Source organism: Gopherus flavomarginatus, chromosome 1 (genome assembly GCF_025201925.1).
Source record: "Gopherus flavomarginatus isolate rGopFla2 chromosome 1, rGopFla2.mat.asm, whole genome shotgun sequence".
NCBI lineage: Eukaryota > Metazoa > Chordata > Testudines > Testudinidae > Gopherus > Gopherus flavomarginatus.
In genome coordinates this window covers 261,843,650-261,856,570 of record NC_066617.1, presented here as the reverse complement: position 1 = coordinate 261,856,570, position 12,921 = coordinate 261,843,650, and the positions used below count along the sequence as shown (strand labels likewise).

General features: G+C 46.7%; 1 protein-coding gene across 1 annotated transcript in view; it reads left to right on the top strand.

Annotated features, from left to right (window-relative positions):
• The window catches only part of COL4A2 (collagen type IV alpha 2 chain), a 230,081-nt gene extending 223,413 nt beyond the window's left edge, over positions 1–6,668 (top strand). Inside the window, exon 48 of the mRNA XM_050946942.1 lies at positions 6,409–6,668. Within this exon, the coding sequence (XP_050802899.1) occupies positions 6,409–6,663 (255 nt within the window). The 3' untranslated portion in view covers positions 6,664–6,668. The remainder of the gene's footprint in view (positions 1–6,408) is intronic.
• Positions 6,669–12,921: the final 6,253 nt, after the last annotated feature.

Genomic DNA, 12,921 nt, shown 5'->3' with positions numbered 1-12,921 from the left:
CATCAGTGCCCCTCCTGCCAGGGGCGGCTCCAGGCACCAGCATGCCAAGCACGTGCTTGTGGCGGCAAGCCGCGGGGGGCGCTCTGCCAGTCGCTGTGAGGGCAGCAGACGGGTTGCCTTCGACGACATGCCTGCAGAGGGTCTGCTGGTCCCATGGCTTTGGCGGACCTCCCGCAGGCTGCCGCTGATTTTGCGGGACCGGGGACCTCCTGCAGGCAAGCTGCCGAAGGCAGCCTGCCTGCCATGCTTGGGGTGGCAAAATACCTAGAGCCACCCCTGCCTCCTGCTCTACACAGCAAGCCAAGGGTTCCTGGAGCAGCTGTCCAGGGGCTCCAAGCCAGAGGGCAGGAGCAGAGGAGCTGCTGAGCAGCAAGGGGAGGGGTACCTGAACACAGGCCTCCGTGTGCAGCTCTGCTAATCAAGTGCCTGGCCCTTGATTCATTCCTGGGCAGCCACACAGCTTAGAGGGAACGCAGCTTAAGACCATACACCCCTTGTGGGAATAGAAACCATATAACTAGGGTACAGCTCTTTTTTGCAAAGCTACTACAGCGTGCGCACACATGGGCCAATCCTGCATTTCTTTGTCACCCAAAATGAGCACTGACATAAACGGGAGGTGGGGCTGTGCCAGGAATGCAGAATTCACCCTAGAATAAGTAATGTCCCACCAGGTGTGTACGATAAGTTAGAGAGAGGTACGTCTGACCCAGGCTTAGGGGACTCGGCTAAGCATGGTGACTGGTACTGTGTGAGAACCTGGGTAGACAGGAACGCCGATGTTCTAATCTCAGCTCCCACTACTGATTTTGTTTCTGGCCTTCTGAAAGTTATTTAAGTAGAACTGGTCAGAAAATAGATTTTCCTCTCACAGGAAACATCACCAAAACAAAAAATGCTCTCCAGCTACAAAAATAAAAAATTGGAAGAAACCACTTTAGTGGCACTAATAAATGATCTCCTCCAGTCAACAGAGAGAGGACAGACATCCATTCTCATCCTGCTCGGCCTCTCTGCATTCAATACTGTTGATAAGGAGATTCTGCTGTCTCACCTGAGAGAGGTGGCAGGCTAATGCATTAAAATAATCTGTCCTTCCTGGAAGACCACCCCCAGTGAGTAGTGATAAGAAACTCCCCTCTCTCACTTGTGGAGTTCCACAAGAATCAGTGATCTCTCTGATCCTTTTCAACATCTACAGTCCATAGGCGGCAGGTTATCTACATTTGCGGTGCTCGGGCTCCAGGAGTATTCAGGGCCGGGTGCCCTGCTCCAGCAATATTTGGACCTGGGTCTCTCCCTTGGCCCTGCCTGGATCGGGCCCTGGCCCCCGCGGGCCTCCCCCGCGCCACGTCCCTGCCTGGACCAGGTCCCAGCCCCCGCCTGCCACCACACCCCCTGTGCATCCCCCGCCCCGCCGCGTCCCTGCCTAACAGAAAGCAGCGCGCGCCTCTGCCCTGCCTGCTTCTGAGTAGAGCGGCTCCCTGCAGAACTGCTGTCTGCTACCCCAGGGTCCTAGCACCTGCCATCCAATAACGGCATGGCAGGCTGCCCTTACCTTGCCCTTCTGCCTTAGCCCTGAGCCTCTCCAATGCCCCAAACCCCTCATCCCCAGCCAGAGCCCTCATCCTCCTGCACCCTAATTCTCTGCCCCAGCCCTGAGCCCCTCCGCATCATGAACCCCTCATCCTCAGCCCCACAGCCCTCACCTCAACCCTCTGCCCTAGCCCTGAGCCCCCCCACATCATGAACCCCTCATCCTCAGCCCCACAGCCCTCACCCCTGCACTCCCTCCTATCCCCAAACCCCCTCCCAGAGCATGCACCACCTCCCCCTTCCTACACTCTCGCCCAGAGCCTGCACCCAAACTCCATCTCAAAGCCTGCACCCCTCACCCCCTCCTGCACACCCAGCCACTGCCCCAGCCTAGAGCCTGCCCCAAAACTCCATCGCAAAGCCTGCACCCCTCCTGCACCCTAATCCCCAGCCCAGGACCTGCACCTCAGACCTCCCCCAAAAACCCTGCCCAGAGCCTTAGGCAGGTGGGGGTGGAGTTTGGCGGGGGCACAGTTGGGAGGGGCGGGTTCTGGGCATCACCAAAATTTCTACAGACTTGCCACCCATGCTACAGTCAGTCAACCACAAAGTGAACTGGTTAGATATGACAGACTCAAGTACCAGCAATATGCAGATGATAGACAGCTCTACCTATTCTTCACCACATAAGACCACACCACTACCACCAAGATGGACAGTGCTTGGATGAAGAATAGCTGGCGACAGCTGAACCTGAGCAAGACAGAGGTGACGCTGGTGGGCAGAGGAAAATATACTGAAGAGCTTACAGCTGTGGTGTAGTCTCCAGGGGTTGAAGCAGCACAACCATAATTAGTTTAGTCTGTTGTCTAGGAGTACTCTTGGATCGCTTGCTGACACAGAGATCTCATCTAGCAGCCTCTGAGAGTAACGCTTTCTACCATCTCCACTTGTGTCTCAGCCTGACAAATGAAAACCTGGCTTCAGTTATTCATGCCTGTCATCGCTCAGCTGGACTCCAGCAATGCACTATACCTGGGCATGAAACTGTCAACACATAGGAAACACTGCCGTGCATCTCCTCAGCCACACAGGCTACCGGGAACATGTCAGAAATGCTCTCTGCACACTGGCTTCAGATAGACTATCAAATCAAGTTCAAGTCAGAGATCATAGAATCATAGACTTTAAGGTCAGAAGGGACCATTATGATCATCTTGTCTGACCTCCTGCACAATGCAGGCCACAGACTCTCACCCACCCACTCCTGTATCAAACCTCTAACTTATGTCTGAGCTACTGAAGTCCTCAAAATCGTGGTTTAAAGACTTCAAGGTGCAGAGAATCCTCCAGCAAGTGACCTGTGCCCCACGCTGCAGAGGAAGGCGAAAAACCCCCAGGGCCTCTGCCAATCTGCCCTGGAGGAAAATTCCTCCCTGACCTCCAAATACGGCTATCAGCTAAATCCTGAGCATGTTGGCAAGCCTCATCAGACAGACACTCAGGAATGAATTCTCTGTAGTAACTCAGATCCCACCCCATCCAACATCCCATCACAGGCCATTAGGCATATTTACCATTAATAGTCAAAGATCAATTTATTGCCAAAATTAGGCCATGCCATCATACAATCCTCTTCATAAACTTATCAAGCTTAGTCTTGAAGCCAGATATGTCTTTTTCCCCCACTGCTCCCCTTGGAAGACTGTTCCAGAACTTCACTCCTCTGATGTTTAGAAACCTTCATCTAATTTCAAGTCTAAACTTCCTGATGGCCAGTTTATATCCATTTGTTTTTGTGTCTACATTGGTACTGAGCTTAAATAAGTCCTCTCCCTCCCTGGTATTTATCCCTCTGATATATTTATAAAGCGCAATCATATCTCCCCTCATCCTTCTTTTGGTTAGGCTAAACAAGCCAAGCTCTTTGAGTCTCCTTTCCTAAGACAAGTTTTCCATTCCTCAGACCATCCTAGTAGCCTGTGCCTGCTGAGAGTGGGGGGAGGGGCTGCCAGCTTCAGTAGTGTTACTGAGCATGCTCAGTACAAGCTAAGCAGCAAATTTGGGGGAAGTGGGACATGACCCCGCATGTCCTTTCCATGTGTCGCTTCTGCTTCAAGGTCTCACTTTTTATCTTCAAAGCACTCCATGGCCTGGGCCCAGGACATCTAAAAGACCGTCTAGAGCTCAGGATGAAGACCCTCATGTACAACTTTGCTCCTCTGACCTGATGGAACTTCCACCGAGAGTAAAGCTCATATGCATGGCAGATGGAACTTTCTCCAGGGTCTGATCCCAGACTGCAAGGCACTTCCCCAGTAACTAAGAATGATCACAAACCTCCCCCGTTTCTGCTCCATGTTCAAGGCACATTTCTTTGACCTTGCTTTCTCTAACACACACATAGCAACAGGCATCTTTATATATATATATATAAAAAAACACTACCAAAACAAGACACCTAGCTGGGGAGCGGGTGAATGAACAAACAGCCTGTGACAGGAGTTAGTCGCCTTGCTGAATCCATTTACTGGAAGGTGCTCGGGTACTATGGTGAACAGAATACCTCATAGGCGTGTTTGTTTGTAAATGCCTATACTAAGCATTGGTAAAGAGAGAGCTGCAGCCTTGGCAACAAGAGGTAGAGTTCCCAGTACAAAGTCCTTTGTTACCAAGGGAAGTGCCAAAAACTGCAAGTGCTCACAGAAGGAAACCTTCCATTTTTTTGATGTGCACGCACACCACAGCATTAGCAATTAAGCAATGGCTCATGGAGTGACCGGTTAGGACAGTGTGGGGTTTTGAACACTGAAGAATAAGATTTGTAATACATGATGTTCCTGATGATCTCAAGAAAAGCATATTCAGTTCAGTAGTGTTTCACAACAACTTCCTTGGTTTCAGTAAAATGGTACACCTCTACCCCGATATACAGGGCCGACGAGGGGCAGGGGGAAGCCAGTACAAATTACCGGGGCCCAGCGGTCTGAAAGGGGGCCTGGGGCCCGGCTTCGTCGGCCCTGTTTAGCCAGTCCGCCCTTGCTGGGGGGCCTGAAAAAAAAATTTTCACCGGGGCCCAAACTCGCTCTCAGCGGCCCTGCCAATATAATGTGGTCGTGGGGAGCCAAAAATCCCTACCGTGTTTTAGGTGAAACACCATTATATCAGGGTAGCGGTGGCAGGGCTGCAGTGGTGATTTAAAGGGCCCACGGCTCCCCACAGCAGCCGGAGCCCCGCTGCTACCGCGCTATATGCGAACCCGTGTTATATCGGGTCACGTTATAGCGGGGTAGAGGTGTAGATCCCTCTTTTTGGGTGTTAGTGTTAGGGGCCAGTCCTGCAAAGAGATCAGAATGGGTCAATGGGACTTCATATAGAGCAACAGGGCATGCCTGGCCAGATCCTGTTGTAGGCTCAGAGTCCTGGTATGTAGAAATTAGATTTCTTTTGAGCGCATTAGCATTAGATCATTAAGATAGCTGAAAATACTCTGTTGTGTGATTCTGTTCAGGATAATCCTAAATCACTGTACAAATGGTACTTAAAGGTTACATGGCATGTCATGAGCTGCAGCTGTGATTGAAAAGATTTGAAGGCTACTTAACAAAATGTGAGGCCATCATTTGTCTGGAGGCAAATGAGTTAAGCCTGGGAGTTAAGAGCTTTGTTACACTAAGACACTTTTTGGTTTGCTGCCTACCCCATTTCCCCAAGGAAAAAGGGGCAAGTTCATCCCTGGTGACACTACACTGTTCAGTTTCAGGTCTAGTGCCACTCTTAAAATCAATGTTTAACACCTCAGAGATTAAAGCTTTTGTTCAGTTGCCCAGAATCATAGGTACCCCATCTCAATCTGAGAAGATGGTGAAAGGAGAGGCATTAATACCATACCTATTTAGCACTGTGGTAAAAGATCGGTTTCCATTTTTGTTACTGAACAGTGTACGGCTTTGCAAGCTGAATACCAGTTGGCCTGTGCAGTGAAAGGCAAGAAGTGAGGGTTTAGTCTTACTATGTTTTCATATGAATTAAAAAACAAACCTCTTTATTGGTTTCTCATTTTTACATTAAAAATTGAAGGGTTTTGAGAAATGGGGGGAAAAGTGAGATGAGAATAAATGTTACACGTTTTTGTAAAAGTAGGGAGAAATCTGTTGGGAGGTTCACTGTTACATGCTAGTTTCAGTAGCACACCATTAAAAGTACGAGATGTAGTTCTTAAAGGGGTACTGTACAGTAATGATTGTCAGTTTTGCTTATAGCTGTCATTCAAAGAGTGAATTAGACAATAAACATGTCTTAATGTACTGTTAATCAGGACTGAATTTGATAGAAATGTTAATTTATTCAACTGATAGGGAAAACCCCTCTGATTAAAACAAGCTACTTCTGCCTTAATATAGCTTATGGGTGTGTGATATATAGATTCGTTGTATGTAGGAGGAAAATTCTCATTACCCCCACCCTGCTGAAAACTCAGAGATGAGAAAAATTTCAGCTCAGTCTTCAGTGCCATGAAAATATGAAATCTTAAATGGCTGGAGTAAAGAAGAGGTAGATAGGTTTAAAATGGAAAATGTAGATAAATCAGATAGTTCAAGGATCTAATCCCACAAACTTTACTGTGTGAGTAATCAACAATAGTACTCCCATACATTTTAAATATGAGGGCGAGGTTTGCAAGACTGGCCCTATGTATGCCTTCATAGGAATGTCCTACAGAGTGAACTCTTACAGGTAACAGATTTAGAACTCATTTTACCCTTGGTCTCCTCCCTCCCTCACCTGTTGATTTATGACAGTATTGATCTAGGGCAGTAATTTGTGTAGCCCTGTCCTGTATCTGAACACTGCCTTCTTTGTGTCTCATAGCACACTGGAGCTGGTGATGAAGGTGGAGGACAGTCACTGGTTTCTCCTGGGAGCTGTCTGGAAGACTTCAGAGCTACTCCTTTCATTGAATGCAATGGTGCCCGAGGAACCTGCCACTATTATGCAAACAAGTATAGCTTCTGGCTTACCACTATTAACCAGCAATTCCAGAGCTTGCCCTCAGCAGATACACTCAAGGCAGGTCTCATCCGAACTCATATCAGCAGATGTCAAGTCTGCATGAAAAATTTGTAAAATATATAATATATCCCTAGTAGTAAAAAGAAAATGTTTCTACAGTGTTCTAGACCTATCACATTGGTGCTTATTTAACTTATTACCTCAGAAGCTGACTGAAAAGTTGATAAGTGTCTGTAAAAGCACAACGGCTTATACCAAATGCTGGCTGCTTCTCCTACCATACAGTATATTTTGCTAGTCTAACACCATGTTATTTGCTAATTGAATCAAATACTCAACCTTGAAACACCACAAAACCATCCAGTTACTAATCTAACAATTCTCTTGGGCAGATCTGTTCTCTAACATGTTTAATGTAAACATTCAATTAAATGTACTTCTTGTCTTAGTTTATTGTTAACAGGTGTAGTTCATATTAATTAAGTGGTGACATACAACAGTAAAACATAAGTGCTGTCACAGCAGTAGGCTAACCTCTGGGAAGTACTCATAGATCTGAGCCCCAAGCCCAGCCTTTGAACTTACCTTTTCCTGCAATAAGAGTTTATACCTGGGCACTTACAATGGAAAGACAGGTTGGTTTAAACTCCTCATGCCTTTGCCATGCTTTTTGTCCTACCACTTTCACCACCAGAGAGTTTATAAACATTCTGAATTAGCTTAGGTAGCCACATTTAGTGTTACTCTCTTCTTCTTGCAATGAGAACAGTTCATTACCAATGGCAGCATGTTACTTCACAAACTTATCATATTTTTCCAGCTATACCCCACATCACACGATAACTGCAGTGGGTCTTTGCTCCTTTCTGTTGTGTGGCGCGGAATAAATGCCCACTAGACACATGAGCCCACAAGAGGGAGAGAGCATCATACTTTCTTCCTTTAACCACCATGTCATGTACTTAATAACATTGTATGGTTAGGCCTCCAATTTGACTTTGGTTATATGGTTGTGGAGCAGGTACTATACAACATACTCCCCTGGAAAACCCATGCTATGTGCACAGGGCCGGCTTTAGGAAGTGCGGGGCCCAATTTGAACAGTTTTGACGGGGCCCCGACAGGGATGACTAAAAAAAAAAACACAACAACAAAAAACACCTGTAAAAAAACATGTGGGGCTTGTATTCACCGGGCGGTGCTCTGAGTCTTCGGTGGCACTTTGGCAGTGGGTCCTTCACTCGCTCCAGATCTTTGGTGGCACTGAAGGAGCCGCTGCCGAAGTGCCGCCAAAGACCCAAAGCAAGTGAAGGACCCACCGCCGAAGTGCCGCTGAAGACCCAAAGCACCACCAGGTGAGTAAAAATTAAAAAGGCACCTCTAGCCAGGGAAGGGATTCTCACTAGGTGCGAGGCCCTCTTAGGCGCGGGGCCCGATTCGGGGGAATTGGTGGAATTGGCCTAAAGTCGGCCTTGTATGTGCACAGATTTCCCTGCTGAAGAAGTTATTATTACAGGGGTAGGCAACCTATGGCACGTGTGCCAAAGGCAGCACACAAGCTGATTTTCAGTGACACTCTCACTGCCTGAGTCCTGGCCACCGGTCCAGGGAGGCTCTGCATTTTAATTTAATTTTAAATGAAGCTTCTTAAACATTTTTAAAACCTTATTTACTTTACATACAACAATAGTTTAGTTATATGTTATAGGCTTATAGAAAGAGACCTTCTAAAAAGATTAAAATGTATTACCGACACGTGAAACTTTAAATTAGAGTGAATAAATGAAGACTCAGCACAGCACTTCTGAAAGGTTGGTGACCCCTGTATAGTATCAGAGGGGTAGCCGTGTTAGTCTAGATCTGTAAAAGCAGCAAAGAATCCTGTGGCACCTTATAGACTAACAGACGTTTTAGAGCATGAGCTTTCGTGGGTGAATACCCACTTCTTCAGATGCATGTGGTGGAAATTTCCAGGGGCAGGTATATATATGCTAGCAAGCAAGCTAGAGATAACGAGGTCAGTTCAATCAGGGAGGATGAGGCCCTGTTCTAGCAGTTGAGGTGTGAAAACCAAGAGAGGAGAAACTGGTTCTGTAGTTGGCAAGCCATTCACAGTCTTTGTTCAATCCTGAGCTGATGGTGTCAAATTTGCAGATGAACTGAAGCTCAGCAGTTTCTCTTTGAAGTCTGGTCCTGAAGTTTTTTTGCTGCTGGATGGCCACCTTAAGGTCTGCAATAGTGTGGCCAGGGAGGTTGAAGTGCTCTCCTACAGGTTTTTGTATATTGCCATTCCTAATGTCTGATTTGTGTCCATTTATCCTTTTCCGTAGAGACTGTCCAGTTTGGCCGATGTACATAGCAGAGGGGCATTGCTGGCATATGATGGCGTATATTACATTGGTGGATGTGCAGGTGAATGAACCAGTGATGGTGTGGCTGATCTGGTTAGGTCCTGTGATGGTGTCGCTGGTGTAGATATGTGGGCAGAGTTGGCATCGAGGTTTGTTGCATGGATTGGTTCCTGAGCTAGAGTTATTATGGTGCAGTGTGCAGTTACTGGTGAGAATATGTTTCAGGTTGGCAGGTTGTCTGTGGGCAAGGACTGGCCTGCCACCCAAGGCCTGTGAAAGTGTGAGATCATTGTCCAGGATGGGTTGTAGATCCTTGATGATGCGTTGGAGGGGTTTTAGCTGGGGGCTGTATGTGATGGCCAGTGGAGTCCTGTTGGTTTCTTTCTTGGGTTTGTCTTGCAGTAGGAGGCTTCTGGGTACACGTCTGGCTCTGTTGATCTGTTTCCTTATTTCCTCGTGCGGGTATTGTAGTTTTGAGAATGCTTGGTGGAGATTTTGTAGGTGTTGGTCTCTGTCTGAGGGGTTAGAGCAGATGCGGTTGTACCTCAGTGCTTGGCTGTACTTGGCAATGGATCGTGTGATGTGTCCGGGATGGAAGCTGGAGGCATGAAGGTAGGCATAGCGGTCGGTAGCTTTTCGATATAGGGTGGTGTTACTGTGACCATCACTTATTTGCACCGTGGTGTCAAGAAAGTGGACCTCCCGTGTAGATTGGTCCAGGCTGAGGTTGATGGTGGGGTGGAAGCTGTTGAAATCGTGGTGGAATTTTTCCAGCGTCTCCTTCCCATGGGTCCCATCAACCTCAGCCTGGACCAATCTACACGGGAGGTCCACTTTCTTGACACCAAGGTGCATATAAGTGATGGTCACATTAACACCAAACCTACCGACCGCTATGCCTACCTTCATGCCTCCAGCTTCCATCCCGGACACATCACACGATCCATTGTCTACAGCCAAGCACTGAGGTACAACCGCATCTGCTCTAACCCCTCAGACAGAGACCAACACCTACAAAATCTCCACCAAGCATTCTCAAAACTACAATACCCGCACGAGGAAATAAGGAAACAGATCAACAGAGCCAGACGTGTACCCAGAAGCCTCCTACTGCAAGACAAACCCAAGAAAGAAACCAACAGGACTCCACTGGCCATCACATACAGCCCCCAGCTAAAACCCCTCCAACGCATCATCAAGGATCTACAACCCATCCTGGACAATGATCCCACACTTTCACAGGCCTTGGGTGGCAGGCCAGTCCTTGCCCACAGACAACCTGCCAACCTGAAACATATTCTCACCAGTAACTGCACACCACACCATAATTACTCTAGCTCAGGAACCAATCCATGCAACAAACCTCGATGCCAACTCTGCCCACATATCTACACCAGCGACACCATCACAGGTCCTAACCAGATCAGCCACACCATCACTGGTTCATTCACCTGCACATCCACCAATGTAATATACGCCATCATATGCCAGCAATGCCCCTCTGCTATGTACATCGGCCAAACTGGACAGTCTCTACGGAAAAGGATAAATGGACACAAATCAGACATTAGGAATGGCAATATACAAAAACCTGTAGGAGAGCACTTCAACCTCCCTGGCCACACTATTGCAGACCTTAAGGTGGCCATCCAGCAGCAAAAAAACTTCAGGACCAGACTTCAAAGAGAAACTGCTGAGCTTCAGTTCATCTGCAAATTTGGCACCATCAGCTCAGGACTGAACAAAGACTGTGAATGGCTTGCCAACTACAGAACCAGTTTCTCCTCTCTTGGTTTTCACACCTCAACTGCTAGAACAGGGCCTCATCCTCCCTGATTGAACTGACCTCATTATCTCTAGCTTGCTTGCTAGCATATATATACCTGCCCCTGGAAAATTCACCCACGAAAGCTCATGCTCCAAAACGTCTGTTAGTCTATAAGGTGCCACAGGATTCTTTGCTGCTGACCCCTGTATATTACTCAATACAAACTTATCTTCAGATCCAAACCCTTCCAGCTGCCTACTTCACCTGTGAAGAAGTGCACAACTGGAGGACAGGGGATGATGGTAGCATAACTAGTCAGATGTACCAGTAGGAAAAGTATGTAGAGAGGCTAGAAGTCACTCAGAGGGAGTTCCTTGCGTAGTTTATCTTCAAAGACCCTGGAAACTGGGTGCAAGATTTACTGAGGATCCACAGAGTCTATGATGGGTAGCCCCTGCCCCACCCACAGAGATTAACTGCTTTTTCGGTAGAAAGAAAACATTAGGCCCAGAGGTAAGCTGTCCTTCATGACCCTGAAAGAGAAGAATGACCCACATGATGATAAACCCCTTGCTTATTTTCTTGTGAGTCTCTTATGCAGCATGGTAATAAGCATGATAAATACCATAATATTTATGTTTCCAGCAAGATTTTTTGTGGGGAGGGGAGCTACATTTATTAGCAAGGGTGAAAAGTACTATGTACGCTTACTGCTCTGGCTTTAAAATAATCAGTAGTTATCTCCTCCACGTAAGTTTTAACTTCTTATGCTGTTCACCTTTCCCCTGCTTCAGTGATTGTTGGGTTTTGTAATTATGTTCCTTGTTGCTGTAATTATCTTAAATAAAGTTTGTTTTTTCTACACATCAACTTGTTGATTGTTTCAATTCTCTAACATATGCCAGACTCTCCTATTACATTTGCACAGATTACTTCAATAGATGTTAATTTGGAGGCTTTGATTTGTTTGGTGTGGTTTTTTTAAATAAATGAGCATTGGAGACAATGTAAATTGGATGTGAGCAGAAGTATCAAAAGGTGGCCAAATAAGCTTTAAAAGCAGCAAAGAATCCTGTGGCACCTTATAGACTAACAGACGTTTTGGAGCATGAGCTTTCGTGGGTGAATACCCACTTCCTCAGATGCACCCACGAAAGCTCATGCTGCTTTTACAGATCCAGACTAACACGGCTACCCTCTGATACTTGACACAAATAAGCTTTCTCAATCTAAATTCAAATCACTTAATCAAGCAGGGGTCTGCTCTGTCTGTCAGCTGGAGCCACACAAGCTGTTTCAGAGAGAGGATGCTAACTAAGATGCTATTCCATCCATTGTTACAAGGACAAAGGATTTAACCAGTTCCTCAGTTGCCTACCATTATCATTAGCTTAGGCAAGGCAGCTCTGAGGCCTGGTCTACACTAAAAAATTGGTCCCTCCAGCCATGTGAAAAATCCAACCCCTGAACAACATAGCTAAGGTGACCTAACCCTTAGGATAGACAGCTCTAGGTCAATAAAAGAGTTCTTCCATAGCAGCATTTCACATGTAGACATGCTCTCAGTGGAATCCTGGGATGGAGATTAACCATAGAATCTAAAATTACAGAGCGGAGGAGCCTCGCCTTGATGAAAAGAGTAGACGTACAGGTATAATTAAAGCATTCTCAGCTAGCGGGTTTTCTTATTTTAGATATACCCACAATTATTAAGTTGATCCTCAACATCCCTGTGAGATAAGAGAGCATTATCCCGATCTGACAGGCAAGGGCCGGGGACAAAGATTAAGTAACTTTCCCAAGTCATGGCAGAGCCCAGTGTCCAACCTCTGTCCATTTTGGTGACTCAGCTACAAGAGCCAGCCAATTTCCCCAGACAAAGCCACCTAATATTTGTTTCAGCTAAATTAAGCCATTAGAACGGTAGACACAGTATAGGCAATATCACCCAAAGCTGTCTCATGCCTGAGTGACAATTACCATAAGTTACATATTACAGTACCATAGAATCATGGAATATCAGAGTTGGAAGAGATCTGAGGTGGTCATCTAGTGCAACCCCCTGCTCAAAGCAGACCAATCCCCAACTAAATCATCCTAGCCAGGGCTTTGTAAAGCCTGACCTTAAAAACTTCTAAGGAAGGAGATTACACCACTTCCCTAGGTAACCCATTCCAGTGCTTCACCACCCTCCTAGTGAAAATGTTTTTCCTAATATCCAACCTAAACCTCCCACACGGCAACTTGAGACCA